The 22,425-nt window shown below is 55.4% G+C and overlaps 9 protein-coding genes across 9 annotated transcripts; 6 read left to right on the top strand and 3 right to left on the bottom strand.

Moving 5' to 3' along the window:
• Positions 1-161: 161 nt before the first annotated feature.
• On the top strand, positions 162-2,642 carry MAM_07481 (Ankyrin and HET domain protein; the record flags this gene model as incomplete). Its single annotated transcript, XM_040826279.1, has 1 exon — positions 162-2,642. One exon carries the CDS (start codon positions 162-164, stop codon positions 2,640-2,642), a length of 2,481 nt encoding a protein of 826 aa, XP_040675792.1.
• Positions 2,643-3,093: 451 nt separating this feature from the next.
• MAM_07480 (RNA-binding protein 8A) lies at positions 3,094-3,646 on the bottom strand (the record flags this gene model as incomplete). The annotated part of the gene is made up of 2 exons (XM_040826278.1): positions 3,094-3,309; positions 3,413-3,646. The coding sequence occupies 2 exons, from the start codon at positions 3,644-3,646 to the stop codon at positions 3,094-3,096; spliced, it is 450 nt and encodes a 149-aa protein (XP_040675791.1).
• Positions 3,647-4,327: 681 nt separating this feature from the next.
• MAM_07479 (40S ribosomal protein S30) lies at positions 4,328-4,768 on the bottom strand (the record flags this gene model as incomplete). Its single annotated transcript, XM_040826277.1, has 4 exons — positions 4,328-4,351; positions 4,425-4,529; positions 4,644-4,669; positions 4,735-4,768. 4 exons carry the CDS (start codon positions 4,766-4,768, stop codon positions 4,328-4,330), a joined length of 189 nt encoding a protein of 62 aa, XP_040675790.1.
• An 882-nt stretch (positions 4,769-5,650) lies between these two features.
• MAM_07478 (phospholipase A2) lies at positions 5,651-7,462 on the top strand (the record flags this gene model as incomplete). Its single annotated transcript, XM_040826276.1, has 1 exon — positions 5,651-7,462. One exon carries the CDS (start codon positions 5,651-5,653, stop codon positions 7,460-7,462), a length of 1,812 nt encoding a protein of 603 aa, XP_040675789.1.
• Positions 7,463-10,275: 2,813 nt separating this feature from the next.
• On the top strand, positions 10,276-12,911 carry MAM_07477 (uncharacterized protein; the record flags this gene model as incomplete). Its single annotated transcript, XM_040826275.1, has 2 exons — positions 10,276-10,350; positions 10,488-12,911. The coding sequence occupies 2 exons, from the start codon at positions 10,276-10,278 to the stop codon at positions 12,909-12,911; spliced, it is 2,499 nt and encodes an 832-aa protein (XP_040675788.1).
• Positions 12,912-13,535: 624 nt separating this feature from the next.
• MAM_07476 (uncharacterized protein) lies at positions 13,536-14,265 on the bottom strand (the record flags this gene model as incomplete). Its single annotated transcript, XM_040826274.1, has 2 exons — positions 13,536-13,993; positions 14,055-14,265. 2 exons carry the CDS (start codon positions 14,263-14,265, stop codon positions 13,536-13,538), a joined length of 669 nt encoding a protein of 222 aa, XP_040675787.1.
• Positions 14,266-15,540: 1,275 nt separating this feature from the next.
• Positions 15,541-16,860, top strand: MAM_07475 (uncharacterized protein; the record flags this gene model as incomplete). Its single annotated transcript, XM_040826273.1, has 1 exon — positions 15,541-16,860. The coding sequence occupies one exon, from the start codon at positions 15,541-15,543 to the stop codon at positions 16,858-16,860; it is 1,320 nt and encodes a 439-aa protein (XP_040675786.1).
• A 2,505-nt stretch (positions 16,861-19,365) lies between these two features.
• On the top strand, positions 19,366-19,566 carry MAM_07474 (C6 transcription factor (Gal4); the record flags this gene model as incomplete). The annotated part of the gene is made up of 1 exon (XM_040826272.1): positions 19,366-19,566. One exon carries the CDS (start codon positions 19,366-19,368, stop codon positions 19,564-19,566), a length of 201 nt encoding a protein of 66 aa, XP_040675785.1.
• Positions 19,567-20,058: 492 nt separating this feature from the next.
• MAM_07473 (D-xylose-proton symporter) lies at positions 20,059-21,198 on the top strand (the record flags this gene model as incomplete). The annotated part of the gene is made up of 5 exons (XM_040826271.1): positions 20,059-20,142; positions 20,308-20,416; positions 20,565-20,675; positions 20,731-20,940; positions 20,978-21,198. 5 exons carry the CDS (start codon positions 20,059-20,061, stop codon positions 21,196-21,198), a joined length of 735 nt encoding a protein of 244 aa, XP_040675784.1.
• Between the last annotated feature and the right edge of the window lie 1,227 nt (positions 21,199-22,425).

Below are 22,425 nucleotides of genomic sequence, written 5' to 3'. Positions count from 1 at the left end.
TCACGTGCCCGCTGTCAAAGATCAACCAGGGCCAGGCTATTTGTAATGCATAATCGGTCGCCCAAAAGACCATCCTCAGCCATGTGTCCTGTATGTGCAGAAAGAACCCTTCGTCCTCTGCTCCAGTCGGGTCCAGATCTTCAACTCAATCTGCGACCAAGATGAGAGATTATCAATACCAGCCACTTCAACCTGGTGAGATCCGGTTGTTGCGACTGGATGCCACTCGGAGCTCTCAACAACCTCTCTCTGGACAGATTATTCATCACCACCTCACAAATCCCAAATACCAACTCTCTGAGAGCGGTAAGGGTTATTTGCAACATTCTCTACCATATGACGCAATTTCTTATCATTGGGGAGGCGACACTACAGCCTCGTTTGAAATCATCATTCGCGGCGAAGCCGGCCAAGAAACCTCGATAAAAGTTACATCTAATCTGTACACAATCCTCCGCCGACTGGCATGGCCCGACGAGGCTCGACTGTTGTGGGCAGACGCTATTTGCATCAATCAGATTACCTCTGAATCGAACACGGAAAAAGGGGAGCAGATTCAACTTATGCCGGACATATACCGCGTAGCAGCCTGTGTCCAAGTCTACCTAGGCGATGAAGCTGACAATGTTCAAGCGGCTTTGGAGCTATTGTCTTCGATAGCAGACTACTCCGAGCATCTAGATGACTCTACTCATGCTTATGGCGAGATTGGGGTACATCTCGCCATGCAAAGCGGATTTATACTTCCCCCTGTACAAGACAAAAGATGGCCTGCGCTGCGTGCCTTCTTCCGCCGCCCCTGGTTTCGTCGGGTCTGGGTCATACAAGAATTCGTGTATGCGACAGATGTATGCGTCATTTGCGGTGATGTGGAAATAGACTGGCACAAGCTTTGGTTAGCATCCAAGGCCTATATTTCCAATCGTCAACTCATGTTTCATGGATTCTCCCAAGGTTTGTTCATGACCGGGAGACTGAATGACTATAGGGAAGCCCACGAAGGGGCTAGGTCTCTGCACCTAGTCACAGATTTGCGCATGCGCGCGCGAGGCTACATGTCAGGGCCGTACATGGTGTTCAACCTTGACCAGGGCGAGCCATCTGACCCATCTGGATTGTCCATCCGGAAGAATTTAGCCTCCATTAAAGGCTTCGAAAACTTTACACAAGACCAATGGTTATCCGACCGGGCTGCAGGACAGCCTTTCCCCTATGAACGACATAGTCTATTGGATCTTCTACATCGAACAAGTAACTTTCGGGCAACCCAGTCTATCGACCGACTGTATGCTCTTTTCGGTCTGGCCGAAGATGCGGCGGGGTACAGGCCCATTTACTCGTCGGAACAGAGCCTCGCCGTTGTTTCTACCCAGTTCGCATCCACCTTTATTAACAATGGGCATCTTCCGCTCATCTTGTCGACTGCTGGCATTTCATCAGATAAAATCGATGCACAGGGCTGGCCATCTTGGGTGCCAGACTGGACATCAGTACGATACTCACATGACTCAGGCCCCGGGTTGACACGGGTTGCCCTCGTGTCTGACGAAGGAACTACGCGCAAGAAATTCCAGGAAGAGAAAGAGAGGGATGCACCACGTGCGACAGCCATGGCTTCGAGCAATGCCCAGAAGACAGCAACTGTTTCTGAGACTCAGAACGCAACGGCCAAAACGGATGGCCCCGGAGCCAGGCAAGAGATGCGCAATGGCATGAGTACGGAAGCTCGGAAAGATGGCTGCCAAAAACTCTACAGCGCTGCTGGAAATACTACTGCGGTATTTGATGCCGATGCCAAGCAAGGCTTGTTAGCTGTCCGTGCTACAGCAGTCAGTCTTGTGAAGGCTGTGCTGCCGGGCAAGTTACTCCTCCCTGTAAACATGTACGAATCTATGGTCTCGAGGCTAGGAAACGTCTACGTCACAGGGGAGCCCATGACTGAAGCCTTGTGGCGCACACTGGTCGCCAATCGAACCATATTTGGCGAACCGGCGCCTCCGGAATTTGCTTTACAATATGAGAAGATGAAAGGGCATGACCAGGTTTTGTTTGTCAAGGCCGCTGTGCTACTACTAGCGGGCTGTCTTGTAGCATTGCTCTTTGTTGCTGTCGGAATGCGACACCTGCCAGTTCTCGTGCAAGTGGGCATCTTGAGCGGTCTAGCATGGAGGCAGTACATTGCCGTGAAACCGGCTGTAGTGATCATGGTACTTCTTCCCTTCTTCCGTTGCATCTACGTCGTGCTATTGGTACCACTGCTGGTTGCACTGGCATACTACATGTGCACACATGCGTACCCGGTAGCAACGCTAAACCTCCTCACACACATGGGCGTTAGCACCACGACATCCACAACCGGCCTGCCGGCAGATTGTGCCGCCTACGCATCTGCAGTCGGCCTTGTAGCCAACAACCGCGCCTTCTTTTGGACGGCGGATTGCTTGATTGGACTGGTGCCGTTGTCGACGCAAGAGAATGATATTGTAGTCATTGTCCACGGATGCGACGTCCCGTTTGTGGTCCGTCCGAGCGGAAGAGAAGGATGTTACCGCCTAGTAGGGGAGTGTTATGTGCACGGTGTAATGAACGGAGAAATGATGACGGACGTCGCAAAGAATTCAGTCGACATCACACTGATATAGAAGTGGAAAGTATTCCAGCCCCTCTCATGAGCAACCATGCTTCCATGTCTCTCGCAGCAGAGTCCCTGGATGATGCAGCAACGTAGAGACCTTTTGGCATTTGAGCAAAAACTCAATTGTGCAGAGGAGGTGCACGGAACCATGTCGTTTCCAAGTCCAGTTGCCATCTGTACCAAGAAAAATACTCAGAGAAACCCCCAGAAGACAGGGTACGGGACCCGCCATCACTTCAGACGTGCGGTGCGGCGACAATGTCTATTTTTTTCCGCGACAGTCTTTCATTCTATGCCGCGTTAGTCTGGCACCAGTCATTCCATCGCCTCAAAGCACGTCGTACCTTGTCGTCATCGAATACAAATGCCGACGTCACTTGATCCTGCGGACCAGAGCATCGGCCTCAAGGCTCTTGCATCCCACGATTTCCCTTGCACGCCCAACCGCTCGTCGCGCTTCACTCGCCCTTCGCCGCCGGGCTCCTACTGCGGCTTCGTTGTCTTCGCCCGCCGCCGCCACCGCCCGCTCTGCCTCCCCTGCCACCCTTGCCGGGCGGCGGCCGCACGAACGCAAAGTCCACCGAGATGGTCTGGTCCAGCAGCTTCGTCCCATGGGCGCCGTCAATCGCGGCCCGCGCCTCCTCCAAGGTAGCGTACTCGATCAATGCGTAGCCCTGCACACGGTTTAGCGACATGCTCTTCCTGCTCTCTCCTTCATTCCCCCTCCAGCCCGGGGTGTGCGCCTCTCTCTCCTTCCCATGCAGCACGAGCACGCACCTTGACGTAGCCACTTCGTCGGTCCAGGTTCAGGTGCAAGTTCTTGATCTCTCCAAAGTCCCCGAATTTGTCGTGTATCGCCTCCTCGTCCGCCTCCTCGTGGACGTTTGTGACGATCACGATCCAGCCCTCTATGGATCGGACAGCCGTCGCCTTGGTGTGGGTTTGCATTTCGGACTCGTTACGCGCCGGCGGCGACACAGGTCGGTCGACCTCCATTTCTATGTCGGCCATGGTCCTGGTTTCGAAACTGGCGAGGCGTCGTAAGAAAAACGTCTTGTGTCTAGAGCTCCTGAGGAGAAGAGACGCGAGTTCAACTTGGACCTTCGTGTGTCGTGCACGACCAAGCTTCGAGTGTGGTGCCTTGGCGGGGCACCAATGGATGGGTCACGTGATTAGCATTTTTGACGGGGAGCAGGCAGCGAAAGAGCGGCACCGCAAAAGATGGATTACAGCGAGGCACGGGTCCCTGCTCTACGTTCTGGCTGCAAGTAGTGGGGGTTTTCAGGTTGGGATCTGGATTAGGTGGCGTAGCATCGGCATCTGGGTAGGACGGCACTTTGGGACGGCACAGACAAGTGTCAACAACAGGATTCACATCCATCCACGTCGGGGATACTTTGGGCCAGGGTAGATGGTTGGTTATTGCGGCATCAACGACAGCACATCGTAACCGTGGACAAACTGCGGATGAATCATCATCTCTATTGACCAACCACACCGAGACGCCTGAGAAAAGTGGCCGCGCTTCGACGCACCCAGTCGTCCGTCACACGCGGAGGTGCTCAGCGCATGAAGCGACCTCTGCTTCCGGCTTCGCTGATTTCCATACCCTCAAAAAGACCATTAGGAAACCGGCGGTCCATTCTGTACATTTTTTGGCCTTCACTTCATCCCCTCTTTCTGTTGGCGTATTTACGAGCCGGGGTTGGGATTCATCTGAGCCCAGTGGTGTCAGCGCTGCCCGGACGCAGTGCAGTCGCAGTCGTTGAGTGCTTCTTCCTGTGCTCACCTTTCTCTTGCCACCGGTCAGGGTGACGTTGACGAATCGTCGGGTGTACTTGAGGCGCTTGAGAGCACGGCCCTTGGGGACCTTGGACTTCTCCTGGGGCTCAACCTAGACGGAACAGAGGAGGAAACAGAAACACAGTCAGTCCATGGTCGATTGCGGTCGTGGCGAGGAGGCGCGGGGACGTCTTTGCCGTCTGGCGGGGGATCGGGGGTTTCGTACTTTGGGGGTCTGAGACTTGACCTTGCCTGCGAGGAATGATTAGTCGAGGGTTCTGTCTGTACGGATCGCGTCGAGATGGCGGGCGGCGTACCGGCACGGGCGAGAGATCCGTGAACTTTACCCATGGTGATGGATTGTGTTTGGCGATGCTGTGGGTGAAGGAGTCGGTCGGCAGAGAGTCTGTGAAGGAGTTTTTGCGGAATTTGGCAAATGGTTGTGCGTGGGAGGCGACCCTCACGTGAGTGGGGACGGGCGATCTGCCCTGCCGGAAAAACATTGACGCGCAGACACAAGTTGTCAGTCGCGCCGTGTGGAGCTGTGCTGTCGCCGTCGGTGGTGCTTATTAATCAGCTCCCGTTTTTGCAACGGCCGGAGCAACGGCTTGGTGAACGTTGGCAACGGCGTCACAGAACCTAGTGTTTTGGTGCGAGCAATCTTGCCCGCCTTCCGCCCAGTGAGGCGCGGAAACAATGACTATTGGGAGATAACTTGACGGTTCGTGATCAAGCAAAAGACTTCAGACGTTCAACTTGGGGCCTGGGTCATGATTGTCCCGCTCAAAAGTAAGCAATGCGTTTTGAGTGAAAGGGCAAATTGATGCGACGAATCTGTCTTGTCGTGTCCAATCGGGTTAAGTTGCTCCAGATCCCATCGTTGTCGCGGCAAACGCCATGAGTCCCGAATCATCAGCGAGGGCAGTTCCCCTTTTTTTTCTTTCTCGATCCCATCGATCGCAGCAAGCGTCCCGATGCATGGCTGCCACGCTGCCAAGTCCTGGCGGTCCTGGCGCCAGACGCAGGGCCCCGGAAATGTTGACGTCATTCTTGACATTCAGTCCCTGGCCCACGATCAGCCTTATAAGTTCTGCATTTCTACCCGCCGGGACGCCCCTCCTCGGAATACCAGTTCCCCGGGGTTCCTCTCGAACAATACGTGTATATCCTCTTGATAAGTTACATGAAATGTACATTCGAATCCCAGTGTTATAGTCCGGCTGGAGCGTCACCATGGTTCACTTGACGGCGACACCAACCGAAACCTCGGGCAAGTCCGCAATAACGCCACGCAAGACGCTGCGGGAAAGATTCCTGCATCGTCTGCCCAACTACAATGGTCCGTACAACGTCGGGTACATGGACATTGAGCTTCCAGCTCGGGACCCGCGTCCAATTTCCAATCTCAAACGTGGTGGGAAACCGGTGCTGCGTCTCGATACCGTGCTCATGGGGATATACTACCCGTGCGACCTGCGGAAGACCATCGAGCAGGCATCGGGGGGAAGACGCGACCTCCGCCGCGTCAATTGGATGCCGGCGCCAAGAATCGCTACTGCCAACGGATACGCAAAGTTTCTCAATATCCCGGCGGCACCGGTCACGGCTTATCTGGCTTGTACGTCGCTTTACACAAAGCTGCCTGCGTTTAGAAACGCCCAGTTGGCAGAATACTGGGCGAAAGATGGTCGCAAGGAGAACGCGGCTTGCGACAAAGACGACGGCGGAAGAGACAGCTGCAGTTCGGAGAAACCGACGTTTCCCGTAGTCATCTTTACCCACGGGCTGGGGGGCTCGAGGCTTTGCTACAGTACGATATGCGGCGAGTTGGCTAGTTTCGGCTTCATTGTGGTTGCGGTCGAGCATCGGGACGGAAGCGGAGCGAGAACGCTGGTGAACCTGCCCGAGGGTGTCAACGCAGCCGAGATTGAGTCTTCGACGGCGGAAATAGTGTCTGGGAATGATGAGGAACACGGGTCCCGAGCCAAGAACAAAAAGGTCCAGGGCCAGAGGAAGTACGGCGTGAACCCATACTACATCATGGACTACATCCTGCCCAAGGACAACGCCCAGGATACCTCTCCGCACAATCCTCGTGGCGTAGACAGCCACCTCCGAAATGCTCAGGTTCAACTCAGACTGGAGGAGATCAAGGAGGCATACCATGTGCTCTCGCTCCTCAACGACGGCCGCGGAGACGAGATTGCGCGCCTCAACTTGCGCAAGAAGGGCAATATTGGCTCCAGCTCCAAGGGGCTCACGGGCATCACTTGGGACAGCTGGAAGGGGAGCATGTTCCTCGACAAGGTCACGGCCATGGGCCACTCGTTTGGAGGGGCGACGACTATCCAGCTCTGTCGAGATCAGTCTCTCGCGTGGCTCGGCCAAGGCGTCATTCTCGACGCGTGGGGCCAAGGAACTCCCGCAAGAGGCGACGGCCCTGGTAACATTGTGGCAAAGCCCATGATTGCCATATCGTCAGAGGCGTTCATGCACTGGAAGGAAAACTTTGAGCGGGTCGTCGGGTTCTGCCAGGAGGCGCGCGAATCCAAGGCGCTGTGCTGGATGCTCACCATTGTGGGCTCGACACATCTTGCCATGACCGACTTTGCGGTGCTGTACCCTCACTGGATGTCCTTGTTCATGAAGTCCATGGTGAACCCCCTGCGGGCCTGCTCTCTGACCATGGCAACCTCGTTGGAGTTTCTCAGTCTGACCCTGCCGCCCGGACACATCAAACACAAGACATGGGTCGACGAAAACCTGTTGCTTTCAGCACCGGCACCCAGCGAGCCGGAAGAAGCGTTGAGAGAAGACCACGCCCCGGATCGCAAGTGGGTGGCAGTGAGGCTCAAGATCCCCAACGAGTTTTCAAAGAGATTCAGAGCGTGGTGGCGACGACTTTGGCGGACGCTGGTGTGTGCGGCCGTGGAAGGTGACGCGACGGGCAACGGCCTCGACGATTACACCGAGCAGGATGAGTTGTGGACGCACATCAGCCCGAGAGAAGCCGATGTGGCTTCGTACCGGACTTCTCTTGCTTGAGCGGGCCAGCAAGAAGGGGTTTAGATATCGCCAGTTTGACGTTGTACCAATGTACGCACTTGGGTATGATGCCTCTGCGTGCCATTCTGTCATGTATTACCACGGCGAGGCGTTTGAACCGATCATGGAGAATAGTGTAGCCAGTTTGCAGATGCCTGCATGAAGCCACCGCACCGTGCCGGCTAGTAGGCTTTACTGTAGGACGAATGGAGATGGCCTGAAATGACACCAAATGTTGAAGCTTGGTTCCACAATGTAGGGGATGGTTGTATACTGTATTCACGGTGTCCCTTGGCAGTCCATTACAAGTGAACGTATCCATATCGAGCTCCCTGTCTGAAAGAGCCCTTGAATGCCCTGTATCGGGACGGCTGGCTTGGAGTCCCGCGGACAATCTCCCCGACCACAGTCCGTTCTTTATAACTATACATTCCTAGTGTCAAGGCCATGCCGTGTGCAACGGGCACAGCTACATGCGACGAGGAGGCATGACGGCCGGGCGGTCAATCGAGATGCAAGACTTCAACCGGGTCGCCACAGCTTGCGCAGCCAGCCTTGCTGCATGAACACCGAGAACATGGTCTTTCGCACCAAAGTTGGTGGTGCTGCAACGCCCGTCTTTACCGACTTGACTCTTCTCTTAACAAAAGACATGCCCAAGCGAACATGCACAACCCTGAATCTAGGCCTGCAGGGAGAAGAGACATGGAGGACTCGATCCATCTTATGCAAGGCGTGAGATGTCATTCATGACAACGATGACGCTTGGTTGTTGGACCTGCCTGCAAGGATTCATCAGCATGCTGCTCTCTTTTTGTCCTCGTCTTCCTGTGCTACAGCGCTCCCAACCAGCCAAGTCACACCGCATATCACCGACGGCCACGGCTTATTCGGACGCACAAAAAAAAAAGAGAGAGAGAGAGACAGAGAGAGCCAGATTTTGCCCGGGGACACTGTTTCTAGCAGAGGATATCATGGTAGCCTGCGTACTAGCAGTCTAGCGGACTTGGAGCACGCCGATACCCGAAACGGCGGCGCCGGTTGCTTCGCTGCGCTTCTTGCCGTCGTTCGTCCGTGTGGCTGAACGTGATAATTGCAGGACGCTTGCAATTTGGAGTTGATCGTCGTCTTTCATTTGCTTGCCATGGAAGAGCACGCAAGAGCCAATACTGGAATACTGGAGGCAGGCAGCGGCAGGGTCTGTGCGGTTTGCTGTGACTTGTTGACTGTCCAAACTTCAAAGGTGACTGGCCGGACAGAAGACGGGGCGGAGGGGGGAGGGGGCGGGGTGCCAGCGCAGGAGCGCAGGGAGGGGCGCGCGGGGCAGGAGGACCAAAGCGACCAGTTGACAAACATGAATGCTCGTATGTTCTGGTGGCCGTCGGCATGAAACCTGCATGGACGTCAACGTCGTCGTCGTCGCCGTCGTCGTCAGGACCGAGACCGCATGCACCGGTCGACGCCTCTTAGTGCGTGCATTGCTGGCATTTGTGTCAAGATGCCACCGCCAAACACTGCCTCCCCGCCTTCGGAGCATGAGCCGACTTCGTTGTGTGCCGAGTCGTCGATAGTCCCGGACTCCCGGTGCAGCTGAGGACGAGGCTTGGCTTGCATGCTTGGGCTTGCGGAGGAGAACAAGAAGCGGATATTCCTGGCACCGTGGTGATCAATTTTATTCCGCCGTGTCTGCTGGTCCTATTCCGCCCGGGTTCCCTGCAACAGGTATTCTGCTCGACGTGCCGCCTCACACCTGCGCTTGCGCCGCTGTGTGCAAGAGTCAAGACTATTCTTGTCCGTTTCGTGAGACGCCATGGTATCAGGTCGACCCAGCAGGGGGGGGGAGGCATTCAGACATTCAGACCATCTCAAGGAAAACAAGATTCATTCTTCTCCAAGACTCTCCCGGCGGTACCCATGCCGCCCGTGCATCTTGGTTCTTGCACAAAAGAACGGTACGGAGTACAGACGGCGTGCTTGGGTCGGGATGGCATCGAATGGCATGGAAGAGCATCGGACCGTACCACGTCGCTTCTTGTCTGTGTCAGACTGGTCAAACTGGCCTTACCGGGGGTTGGCCACACCACCCTCGACCAAGCCCCTCGTATTCAGGCCGTCATCGACCCGGATCTCCAGGATCGGACAGAGCGCCATACTGCATCGCTGCATGTCTGGTGTGACCTGGTCCTGTCAGTGGTTCAGCTGCAATTTTGTTGAAATGTTTTCTGTGCCAGTGGATACATATTGCCGCTAGTTCCTCGTTTTTCCCGCTCGGCTCCGTCTTCTTATTTTGACTTTGTGAGAGTTTGCTGCGGTTTCCGCGGCCTATACACAATCTACCGATGATTGCTCGAGAGACCACCACCGAGGCAGTGCCAATAACCTCGACTCTTTGGTACCAGACTCTTTTTCAACGACAAAGCTGCCCCTGATCGACAATCACGCCCTGGTTTCGTCCTGCGACCGCATTTTTGTTTTACATCCGCCTCGCGTCGCCGTTCTTTGGACAAAGGGAACCAACCATTGATGTATCTTGCACGTTGCATGTGAAGAACGGTTGAAAGGAATAGAACAAAAATAACGTCGGTGCCGTCCAGCCTTTGGAACGAGACACATGCAACCGCGCTTCCTCGCAACTATTGGTCTATTCGCCCGCACCTCTGGGTAATTTAATTACACTTCAGCCAGTTCCCGCGTCCGCAGCTAGCAGCCTGTCGCCAGCTGTTAGCCAGCTGCTAGCGCCGGCCAGCCCAACCACTTCTGCCTCACTTCCTAGACTCCTGGCTTTCTCGCCCGACTTCTTCCAAGTTTGCGGAATGGCCGACCCCAACAATCGGTCCAGCCGCTCCAACAGCTTGCAATGCATGCTGGAGCTCGAAAAGCGATATAACGTAAGGCTTGCATCTGGACCTCTACTGCTTTTTTCCTTTTTTTTTTTCCGGTGCCACCTTCGTGCAGGTTCCATTAGGCACTCGGGCCTCTCTAGGGTCCATGTGAACACCGACTTACACAGCTCACTTGTTCACAGTTTGATCGCCTTCACTCATCGTCCGCGCCCTCGAACCCGACTTCTCATCCTTGGTCCGCAAAATTCACGAAACCGTCCTCCACCACACGCCCAGGTATCCTCGCTCGTCGTACTGAAGCGAGCGCGCAGAAGATTCGGCGGAAAAGTAATGCGCCGCTTCGGGATCTCTCTTTACCTCCACAACCTCCCCCTCTAGTCATCAACACCGGTTCGCCTATGACCATGAGACGATCTGATTTGTTCATGAGCCAGAGTCAAGAGTACTCGCCGACGGAACAGGATTCTACCATTGTTTCCACACCCAGAGACAAGTATCGCAAGGTCGTTTCGTTCGAGTTCCCTCCTACCGAGTCGGCACCTGCGCCCTGCCATTCGCCGAGCTGGGAGGCGTATGAGAAACGGAAAACCGAGAAGAGGACGGAGAGAAAGGAGAGGGATGAGTCTCGGAATGGAAGGGCAAAAAAGCTAGTCAAGCCACCACCTGCGAGCTCGCCTAATTCCATGCAGCACACGTCTGCTCCCGAAGTCGATGCAAGCAGGGGCCGTCAACGAGACCGACAAGATAGCTCCACGGCTGTCAATAACGCCAGCAACCCCCCTCGAAAAGCTCGAAGTCGCTCGGGGTCGTTTGTGTCCCTTCTCAGGGCTCCCTTTGAGTTTCGTCGCTCGTCCGTGGACCACGGCACAAACTCGAGCTTTATCGGTGGCATTAAGCTTGAGATGCAACAAAATGCCGCTGCGCAACAGGCACTTGATGATCAAGCCGTGGAGCATGATGAATCAAATATTCACCCCGCACTTCGCAAAGGAAAAGGAAGGCAAAGTGATAGATGGTCTGCACCACTGAGGTCGCCACCACCACCACCCAGGGCCAGTGCCTATGGCGAAAACCATCGTCGCTACCCGCCCATCACCAGAAGCAAATATCACCATAAGACCATGTCGCTCGTTTCGCCGACGGCACCCGCCGTTCCTGACCTTAATACGATCGACAAGTGGCGCGCCAAAGTTGGTCTCAAGCCCGGCTCTCGGCCCGGGTCGCGGATGAGTTTGGATGCTGATGCTACTTTAGAAGGGACTGGTGCAGCTGTTGGGGACTTCAAGCTGAAAATTTCCGAGCCAACAGATATACGGCTTTCAGACTCGGCAATGTCAGCGAGCGCATCACCAGCGAAGCCGACGGACGTCGTGTTCCCTGCTAGCCCGCCAGGAGAGGCGATACTTGGGAATAAGCCGAGATTGGACTACAGTAATAATGTGTCCATTTCGTCCTGCTCGACGGGCGATACTTTCGACACCGCTCCGTCCTCGCCTCCCCCCGAACCGCCAAGGAGAAGCTCCAAAAGGAACTCCGCTCTGATTATGGACGGCTCGGTGCCACCTTTGCCATCCCCGAAACATTCCCTCCAAGACACCACTCCACCTCAACGATCTTTCCCACTCTGCGAAGGACTCCATCGCAAAGAAACGGCCAAGGACCGGCCCGTCGGAGCCCCAGTTCGAACGAGCCAACCGGCCACGTACATGTCCTCACCCGCTTCCCACCTCCCGGGCAGCTCGTCCGAGGACTCTGGCTCCGAAGACTTTCTCTCAACCTCCATCGTCAGCACGCCAGCTACTTCCCGACCGCAGTCTGAAAGGGGCATACCACTCGACGCTGCCAAGGACGGTCACCTGGAGCCAGAACGCGACAAGGACAAACCATTACTCGAGGTTCAAAACACCACGTATCCTCCTCCTCATGACATGGAGGACACAGAAACCGAAATCGATTGCATCCAAGCAGTGGCCGAGAAAGTGCTCCATGCCTACACCAAAATCCCCGTCCAAGCTCCCGGCCTCCGCCGACGATCAAACTCCCAATCCACACTCACCAAAGACACAAGCAACCCCCCACCACTTGAGCATAGCCCCCTAGAGCTTCGCCAGAAGAGAGACAAGCCAGGTCCACCGTCGTCCGCCTCTGCCGCCTCTTTCGCAACGTACCTCGAAGAAGCGCGCCAACCGCCGCCAACCGCTCCCCCGCAGCGCGCACACAAGCGGCGCCTCGGGCCCCCAGCGTCCTTTGCCCTCCCAGACTGCGACTCGGACGCGGCTGCAACCGCAAATACGCAATCTTCTGTCCCAGATATTGTCGGCCGCTCTTTGCGGCATAAATCCACGCCCTTGCTGAGCATGTCTGACCGAGAGCCCGTTGCCAAGGTGTTTGTCGAGTGCTGCAACTGCAAGTACTACCACGACATGCCGAGTAACTTGTACGAGGCAATGGCTAATCCAGAGAGTGTGCTGAGTCACGTCGACAAGCTGGGCTATGCGGGCGCCTTGGCTACGGCGGTCAAGTGCTCGTGGTGCAGGCACGAGATGAGCACGAGATGCTGCGCAGGGTTGGCGGCAACGGTGTACATCAAGGAACGACTGCATTAAATGAAGTTTTAATTTTTCACATCCCCTAGTACGGAGTAGCTCGTCGCTCGTTTGACTGTTTACTTTGTTTTCCTTCTTCGTTTCTTCATGACGTATAGCGGGAGGGTTGGGTTACCCAAGAGAGAGCGGGAAGGAAACAATGAACTGTGCTGAATATTTTATTTGTTGCTTATGATGGTGTGAGACTGTGGGACATGTACGCCGATAATTTAGCTGTGGTCTAGTAGAGCCTAGTGATAACTTAATGAAGGTATCATGAATTTTATTCAATTGAGCCATTCTTTCAGTGTTTCACTGCGTGGCACTGCGCCACAACAATATTCCGCACGTAAAACTGACCAGGTTTATGAATAAAAGAGATGAACGAGCACTGTATCTACGGAGTACACGCAGACAAAAAGTGAAGGCCCTTGATACCAGATCTCTGCTTGTTCAAAGCCTATGGCCCGCCCAGCCTAGTCTACCTCCTTCGTCTTCAATTCCTGCTTCAAACTAGGCCTGTGGAAAAAGGAAGAAAAAAAGAAGTGAAAAAAAAATCCAATATAAGAGCAGCAAAGCACCAACCAAATGGCTGCGAAACCGTGCCTTTCACATGCCGATGCGACCACAGGAATGGATCGAATGCTAGTACCTCAATGGTGCTTTGAACCCGGCCAATGGTGCTTTGTACCCGGCCAACTCACTCTGCACCTCAGACAAACGGTAGGCCAATTCCATATTCCGCCTTTTGATCTCAAGGTTAGACTCGCGGAACCTCGAAAGCTCGGCCTCTAAGCGCCTGATATAGTATGCCCAGGAGGTGACGTCATTGTCCAGCAGGGGCACGTCGGCGTCGGAGTACTGGCGTATACCCGTCGGAGGAGCGATGCCGTTATGCCGGAGCAGTGCCTGGAAACAGACTTCTGGCTGGCCCGTGGCTGTGCGGATCTCGTTGCACAGCTCGGCGGCGCAGAGACACGCGTGGTCCCAGGGGTCGAGGTTGCTTTTTGCGGGCAGGAAGCAGAGGCTCTGGATGTTGGCCACGGGCAAGGTATACTGCCGCCGGCCTTCTGGTTGTGGAGGGAGCTTCAAGTTGGTGAGACCTGTCGCGTGGCGTCAAGTCCGCCCTCATCACCAGAGCCCCGGGGGCTTGGGGAAACTCACCATGTTCCGTCCACCCTCTGAGCACCTTCCAAGCAAAGACGTTGACGTCCCATGCCTCCTCGACCGAGTCCTTGATGATGTCCTCTACGTGGCTGATGATCTCGACCCGAATCTTGAGGAATCGGTCGCCTAGGACTTTGAAGCGTTCGCAGAGCACGTCCTCCAGCACGGGCAGGTACTGGTCGACGGTGGATGTAGGCTCTGCAGACATTTCCGCGCGGCGAATGCCCTTTTCTTGGTTCTCGTCGGCTGTGTGGTGAGGCGTGTGGTGTTGTTGGTGGTTGGCGAGGAAGCCGGCGGGAGCAAGAGTCAGCTGCGCAAGCACGAACGGCGGGCAAGTGCAAGGCGAGAGTTTGCCTGGTATTCATGCAGAGAGCATTTTTTCTTTTTTGAACACGCTACAGCAGCAGCTGGGCATCGTGTACGATGTGTATGTCATTGCGGTCGACTGAGGCAGTCCTCGAGTACGCCGAGTACTTAAGTAGGCAGGCGGTTGTTCACGACAGGTGAGTTTGTTGGTCAATTGCTTTGTGCTTAGCAGCAAGATGGTTCATAAGAGGAAGGGGAAGTAAGAAGGGCGTTTCTCTGAATTGCGTGCATAATTACGGGAACAAGCGTGCAGATGTGTCTGGACTCTGGACTCTGGACTCTGATGAACGGTGAATGGGGCCAGTTGACGTCTCATTTCTCAGGTCGCACGGCCGGCGGACGGAGATGGCATTGCATCAACGGGTCGGCGGCTGCGGCGGTTGATAAGACAAATTGTCGCGGGACAATGACTGGACTCATGATTGTTGTGAGGCAACGACGATGGGAAAGAAGGAGGAGAGGGGAGGAGAGACATGGACATGGCGGAGTCTTGATGATCCGAGTTTACATCATACTCCGTACCCAAACGCCAAAGCCAGGCCAGGGTCATGCCAAGACTCCCTCCAAGGCTCTTTGCCCTCTTCACGGCCACTCATCATGTCCGCGCCCGAACTATTCCTTCATGCCAAACCTCCGCGGCGGCTGCTCGACAATGCGGCGACCGTTCCAAACCTCGCTTGAAAACAGACCGCAACGCCTCTGGCTGCCGTCATCTCCTTGTTGCTCTCATGACCGGTGCGACGAGACATAAGCCGGGTCCGAGTTGTACACATCGATTGCTGCACGTGTCTGTCCCGCCGTCCTAAAGTATAATGGTATCTGGGCACCCCAAAGCCGCGCTCGAGAGTAAGTCTCGTCGCTGCCTTCAGTCAGGATTCCCCCTCGCGCGTTCCTGCTCCATGCTTTTCATGTCTACACCTCACGACTTGAAGTTCAACACGCTCACAAGAGCCACCAATTAGAGGGCTGCGGTACCTGCACCAAACGTCGCATCCGATGTGATCTGGCACGGCCGGCTTGTCAAAAGTGTGTGAAGCGTGGGCTCGAGTGCCCAGGATATGGCCCGCGGCTGCGCTGGGCGGGCGGCGTCGCTGTGCGAGGCAAGCTGAAGGGCAAGATGATTCCGCTGCCTCGCGGAGCCGACTTGACGAGCACGCAGCAGCTGACTCGCTGCGATGCCACTGCGACGGCACCAAGGGATGACATCGAAGTCGACGGGGTCCGGCGGCGTGCTGGCTCGCCGTCTGCGTGCTTCTCGATACCGCTGGACCTGACCCTGCGCAGCTCGTCGCCAGAATTCATCGACTACTACGACAAGAACCTGGCTGGCCTGATGGTGTGGCTTGACTCGGAGGAAAACGACTACAGACGACGTGTGCTGCCCTTGGCCATGAGCACGCCGGCTTTGAGATACGCCGTCGCGGCCATCGCGGCGCATCATGGTGCCGCCACCTTTTCTCTCGCCATGCCGCGGTTCCCCGAGGCTGCCAGAGACGCTTGCCTTGGCCTGATCAACCGCCACATCCAGGACATGACGGGGCGCCTGACGGATGGTTCTGAGCTGGATACTCGCACCGACATTGCCGAAGCCGAGTGGATCCTGGCCTCCATCCTGATGATTTCGTGCTACGAGATGACCAATTCGCGGGTCGCCGCAGCCGAGGGACACAGACGCGCTGCTAGGACGCTGGTCAACGTCTTCACGTCCAAGGAAGCGAGCAACGGGGGTCTCTTCCGCTTTCTGCGGAACCAACTCTTCATCTACGATGTCCTGGTATCAACCACGTCCTTCAATTTGCAAGACATTGAAGAAACCGTGCCTCCCCCGCCTGGCACGGAACATGGCCTTTTCTCGCAATACCTGTCTCTGCTACACTTTGTCACGCTTCTGTCTCGTCGCGCCCTCTTCAGTCTGGACGCCAATGCCTTGACACTGACCACGTCCACGTTTCCCGACGCAACGCTCATTCGGCGCCAGTTCGAACAAGCCCGAGGTGTCACCCTCCTCGCCGCGGGCAAACTTAGGATCGAGCCCGCCATTATCCGCCGCGACTTTGTACGACTTGTCGACATTTATCACCACACGGCTGTTCTGTACTCGTACCGCTGCCTTGGATACGCACACGACGACAACCCGGACTGGAAACCATCAGTGGCCAGGCTCTTCCAGCAACTCGACGCGTTGGAGGATCCCGCGCTATGCGCCCATAACCTGCCCTGGCCTGCCTTCATTGCCGGCGCTGAATCCCACGACAATGCGGTGAAGCAGCGAGCCGTCACCAAACTACTGGCAGATATTATCACCAAGACGACGGGCTTCAAGAACCATGCCGACATTCTCGGCTTCCTGGGCGTGTTTTGGGGCGGCGAAAATCCAGACTGGCGACCGCTGGCTCAGCAATTCCAAGAAAATGGCTACCAAGTCCTTCCTGTGTGAACGACGCCAGCCATTTGACGTGAATAGTGAGAACGCTGATCTATCACTGACGCACTGTATTTCCTCACCGCCTCCTCATCTTCCACCTCGAAAATAACTCTTGTCGGATTTTGGAACTTGTTCAGCCCCAGATCCGGCGGGGCAATACCGTGCCCCAGGAATCGCAGAAACTGCACTGAGATGCCTCCCTACTATGCCAACTCGGGCGACACTTGGAGGCGTGACTTTTCTTCTTGGCGAGGAGTACCTTTGCGCAAAAATGCCGATGTTGTCGCGCATGTTATTCCTATTGAGAGAAAAAACCAAATCATCAGAAAGAGATCAGTTGCAAGCGATGGCTCTGCTTGAGTGACGCATATTTCCCACGAAAACTCGTGGCATCACCGACCTCTAGCTCTGTGGGGATAGCTTCACTGTCAAGGAGCATTCGGTCGACCCCCTACAAGTGAGTCTTGGGAATCAAATCGTTTTCTGTGATAATCCTTGTCGAGGCCTGGACGAGGCGAGTCGGTTATTTTTGAAAACCTGGCCTGCAAGCCTGGCTGCACATTGCCAGACCATCAGGGTTAGGCTCTCTTTGCTTGTCTACACCCACGCAGCCCAGCATGACGGGTATTTCGCAGTTCCGAGTGTTCGTCTTACAGTGTCGTCTTACGGTGTGATTCCCCGAAAAGGAAATTGGCGAGAGGCCGCGACGAAGTTTCCATTTCTCACTGCCAAACAAGTCATCGTGCCCACCAACGCAGAGTCGAGCAGCAGGAATTCGGGGTCGCCTTCTTGATCTTCTTAATGGGCTCGTCGACCCACCAGCAGGCATTAAGGCACTTTGGCCGAGTGGTCTAAGGCGCCGTGTTCAGGTTAGGTCGGCTCTGCCGGCCCGACTCATTCGCGGTCTAGTAATAGGCGAGGGTTCGAATCCCTCAGGTGTCATAATACTCACTTTTGCTCCATCGAACCGCTGTGTAACGTTACGTTTTTGCTCCGTGAGGCTTTTTTGGTATTGGGCTCTGGTCCGAGGCTCAGTCTTTTTCTCGAGGCTTTTTTTGCTCGTAGATCAAGATGCGCGTCGCTGGCGGGTCAACAGGTGGAAGGTCACGCTGCAGCAAGTGCTCGATCCAACGAAGGCATTCATCGGTAAATTCATGCAGGCATCAACACTACGTTTGTTTGATGATATGGTGCTACTTTGAATGCGTTTTCCCGAACAAAGTAATTGATTAAAGTAGACTGCTGTTTGGCTGTCCATTTCGCCAAAAAAGTTGCTCCACGTGATGGCTCGACGTTCGCACTTTCCTCAACAGCCCCGCTGCGTCGCCTCTCGCGACCTCGTCGGAGCCTCATAGAGACACATTCCCGTCCTGCAAAACTTGTGAAGTGTCTTCTAGATGGACTCGAGTTCATCGTCTGGCAGTACCTTCGCTCGCTGTGAGTTTGGCCCGGAAGCCTGTGCCCCCCACCCCCGACTAACTGCCCCCATTATAGTGCGACGCTTGTCGGATCAAGAAGTTGAACGTAGGAATGAGATGCTGCCGCCTCTGCCTGCTGTTTGGAAAGCAGAGGGAGGGCTAATTCCGTTTCCTAGTGCTCCAAAGATCGCCCGACCTGCAAGGCTTGCTTTCAGATCCGCAGACAATGCCATTACAGTGGCAAGGTGGTGCGGTCACCGCTCACCAGACAGTAGGTCTCAGAGAGGCCACGTCCCGTGCCATGGCGCTTTTTGACCGTATCCCCAGGTACCTGACGTCTGTTGAATGACGGCTCAACTGTTTGGAGAGGCTAGTGGCGCAGAAACTACCCGATCTAGATGTTGATGACGAACTCACCGCTATAGCCAGCAGCTCTCCGGTCACCCCGCCGGCGCAGTTTAAGAGCACCACAGGAATTGCTTCGCGCAGCAAGGATCAACCTGCGCAGGGATCGATTTCAGGTGCTGTCCCCGAGAAAGCTGATGGGTTTGACTGGCAAGAAGAGGCGAATGACCGGGTGGATGGCATGGCGGCCTTGGCGGTAGAGCCCACGGGAACAGGATACCTAGGTTGGTATTGTCGCGCTGGGAATATACGCCTCTAGGAGCCCAAGTCTAATACGCATGTAATTTGTAGGATCTACTGCTGGAGTGTACTCCCTTCGGGCCTTGCTGTCTTGGGTTGCTGGCAGACGAGCGGTTCCCGACCCTTTCCAGCCTGCAGCATGTTCGCCGCGTCAACAGACCCAGATAACAGGTGCAGAGACTTGGCTGTGCAGGCAGCAAGCTCGACAATCACGACGATAGGTCAGTTTCTCACGCAGACACCAATGACTCGCTTGATCAACTGGTATGCCACGCAAGCCGTCGCCTCTGCTTGCAAAAATGACCAGGAAGTGTCGTGTGCTAATTGAGCGCCCAGATACTTCTTGTTTCACGCGTCATTAATCAGCGCCCTTGCAATTGTCGGTGATTTGGAATCTGCCGAAACCACGGCTTGGCAGGCAGACATGGACACGGCGAGCAATATATTCCGAACAATGTTGACGAGCAATCCGCTTGCTTCCCGCTGTGCCCACATCCTCGGCCTGATTGTGCCGCCGCAGCCGGTACGCCCTGTCCGTCCCGTCGTCAGCGATGAATTTCTGTATCGCGAGGAGTTGGACTTTTCTTCCTGGGCCACGGACCCCACTGATGTTTTCAACTCATTGGTCTGGACTGATTTCGGCCAAGGCATGTAACACAAGATGTTTTGCGTGCTCGATGGTGGACGCCCTGCTTTTTTGATCACGACCACACCAACACCCCCGGCAGGCAGGCGCTCGCTGATGACTATATACTGTGGTGGGGAGGAAGATGCAGTCTTCTGCATCTTCACCACCAAGTGCTGATGAAGCTGATCTGGATTCTGGAGTGGCACAAACCCCCTGAGACAGGTTGCTGCTCATTGGGCCGGGTCGGAGTTGTCCGAACCCTCTCCTCCCCTCAGAATTCATACTATCTCCTCGCTTTGCTCGCTCATTCTAGCTAGCTGCGCCGCTAACTCGTTACTCCATCTAGGGAAGCGACGTTGGGGTTATTCTCGGCCCACTACTGGGGTCATGAGACATTTGGCAGATTATAAAGTTTCCAGGGAGATGCCCAAGAGCACGTGGCAAGGCTGCCAGGAAACAAACCCGTCGTCTTTTTTGGGTTACTACGTAGTACTACGTAGTACTTGCGGTGGCCCCAAGATGTCTCGCTTCGCCGACACGAGCGCAACAAAGGGTGTCTGGCGCCAATTGCGCGACAATCCATACGTTTTTGGTCTGTCTGCTGTAAGTGCGCCCCATTTGTCTTCGCGGCAAGCTTTTGACTGACCCGTGGAGACCAAGTTTGCCTCGTTGGGGGTTTTCTCTTCGGCTACGATCAGGGCGTGGTTTCCGGGTTCTGAGGATGGAGTCGTTTGGCGCGGACTTCCCGCGGATTTATCTTGACAGCAGATTCAAGGGATGGTTCGTGTCGACGCTTCTGCTGGCTGCGTGGTTGGGATCCTTGGTGAACGTTCCGATAGCAGACCGAGTTGGGCGAAAGGGCTTAATGCTGGCGGCGGTAAGTTGTCGTTGTCTTGGGGTCGGGTCTCCAAGCAGGTGCTCGATCCATGGGGGTTTTGCTTGCAGGCGAGAATTATTCAGGCGCTCATGAATCATGACGCTGGGAGGACAGAGGACACATGATGCTGACGAGTCGCCTGGGACAGGTCGTGCGGTTGCGGGATTCGCAGTCGGCATGCTGACCATGATTGTGCCCATGTACATGTCTGAGGTTTCGACTCCAGGCATTCGAGGTACAATGGTCGTTCTGCAGCAGCGTAAGTCGGCCAACGACATCTGTGGTCGTAAAATGCTGATCCACCGGGTCGACAGTGAGCATCACGCTTGGTATTGTCGTCAGTTACTGGCCGGAATACGGCACGCAGTACATTGGCGGGACGAGATGTGCTCCTGCTATTCCGTATACAGGCGGCACCGAGATGAGGCGCGAGTTCGATCCCAGCCATGATGTCGGCCCAAGGGGCTGTTCCGGCCAGAGCCAGGCAGCATGGAGAGTTTCGTTTGCGCCGCAAATCGGGGGACGTACATTTTTTTTTTTTTGCGTGTTTCTGCCTCATAGCTCTCGCTTTCACGTACTTTATCATCCCGGAGACGAAGGGCAAGAGTCTCGAGGACATGGACATGGCATTTGGAGACACGGCTGCCCACGACGAAAAGGCGCGGCTGTTTGATATCGTGGCCGCGCAGGGTCCCACTGCGCCCATGCCGGAAGACAAGGTTGACGAACCGGGGGAAAGAGGAAGAAAAGCCAATGTTCTGTGTAGGAATGGCGCTGGATAAGGGTGAGCACTCACTTTCGTCGATGATGGTATAACCAGGGGACGGTGGACGCTTCACGTCAGTTCTCATGATCCCGGGGCCAGGGGGGCCGCGGCTCCCGCGGTGGCCGAGATCAGGGTCGCAGCAAGGCTGGCTCAGTTCTCTCCGCGATAGAGTGCGGCTGTGGGAAGCCGGCAGGTGGCGTCCTCTGCAGGCAGCATGCTTTGGTCCTGTCCGTACGGGAACTGTGCCGCGTGACATTGTTTACGTGAGAAGCGGCTGGTTGACGGATGAGCAATGGACTCGATGACTTTCCAGTTGGACGAGCTGAGGTTTGCCGTGCGAGACGGTCCTTGCGGCATCGTCCCGGAAACGGTGGCGTCCAGCATACCGAGCCCAGGAACTACAATCAACGGACTAGATCGAGAGCACCGGTTGCTGGTGCATTGTTGTGTGGCTTGTCCATCAGAGACACAGCATGGCGAGTTTGGGAAAGGCATTCCCGTGCGTGCAGGTGAAACAGCATGTTATCCCCGGGACAGCATCTGAATGGGCGTCTTCGGGCCAGCACCGCGCTGGGAACGCGATGTCAGCTGAAGGATGAAAAAGAGCCGGGCATCCAACCGCCTCTCGTGTGATCAAGCAACTCCCTCTGTGACTGGGGAACCACCGCACCACTTGTGCTGCCGCGACGTAAACCATCACTTATACGTTTGTATGAGTCCATTAACCCTAACCGCAAGCAGCTCCTTTTTTGTCTCGGTCACCTCCTTCCTCCCGCCATGAAGGGTGTGCTTGTTCCACAAGTAGATGGAATCTAACTATGAATAATTCAGGGGCCTGTCAACACGACCCAGGTCAAAAGAGGTGGAAAACTTGGCACAAATGACTCCTCATTCCAATGAGTCAAACAAGGCTACTATGGATGGATATGGCTCAGGCCTTTTCAACCATGACGAGAGCCGTAGACAAGGAACGCGATGCCAGGCTGCAGTCCGCAATCCAAGTCTACAATGAACGGTTCAATCTGTGTACAGCAGGAGGTCTGAAACCAACCAACGGCGGAACAAGTCGGGCCCCCGCCGCGGCGCAGTCAAGACTCGCAAAATGGCATGAATCTCATGTGCGACGGGACGCCCTCGGCTCCCGATGTGGCAAGATCGGCCCATTGACACATCGCCACGAACCCCAACGCCACGTTTGACTCCCTGTCTACGGAGTACAGTAAAGCAGGTTTATGACGATCCC

The sequence above is a fragment of the Metarhizium album genome, assembly GCF_000804445.1.
Source record: "Metarhizium album ARSEF 1941 chromosome Unknown scaffold_31, whole genome shotgun sequence".
Taxonomy (NCBI): domain Eukaryota; kingdom Fungi; phylum Ascomycota; class Sordariomycetes; order Hypocreales; family Clavicipitaceae; genus Metarhizium; species Metarhizium album.
The sequence above is the reverse complement of the archived record's forward strand: the minus strand, read 5'-3'. Positions and strand labels throughout refer to the sequence as shown.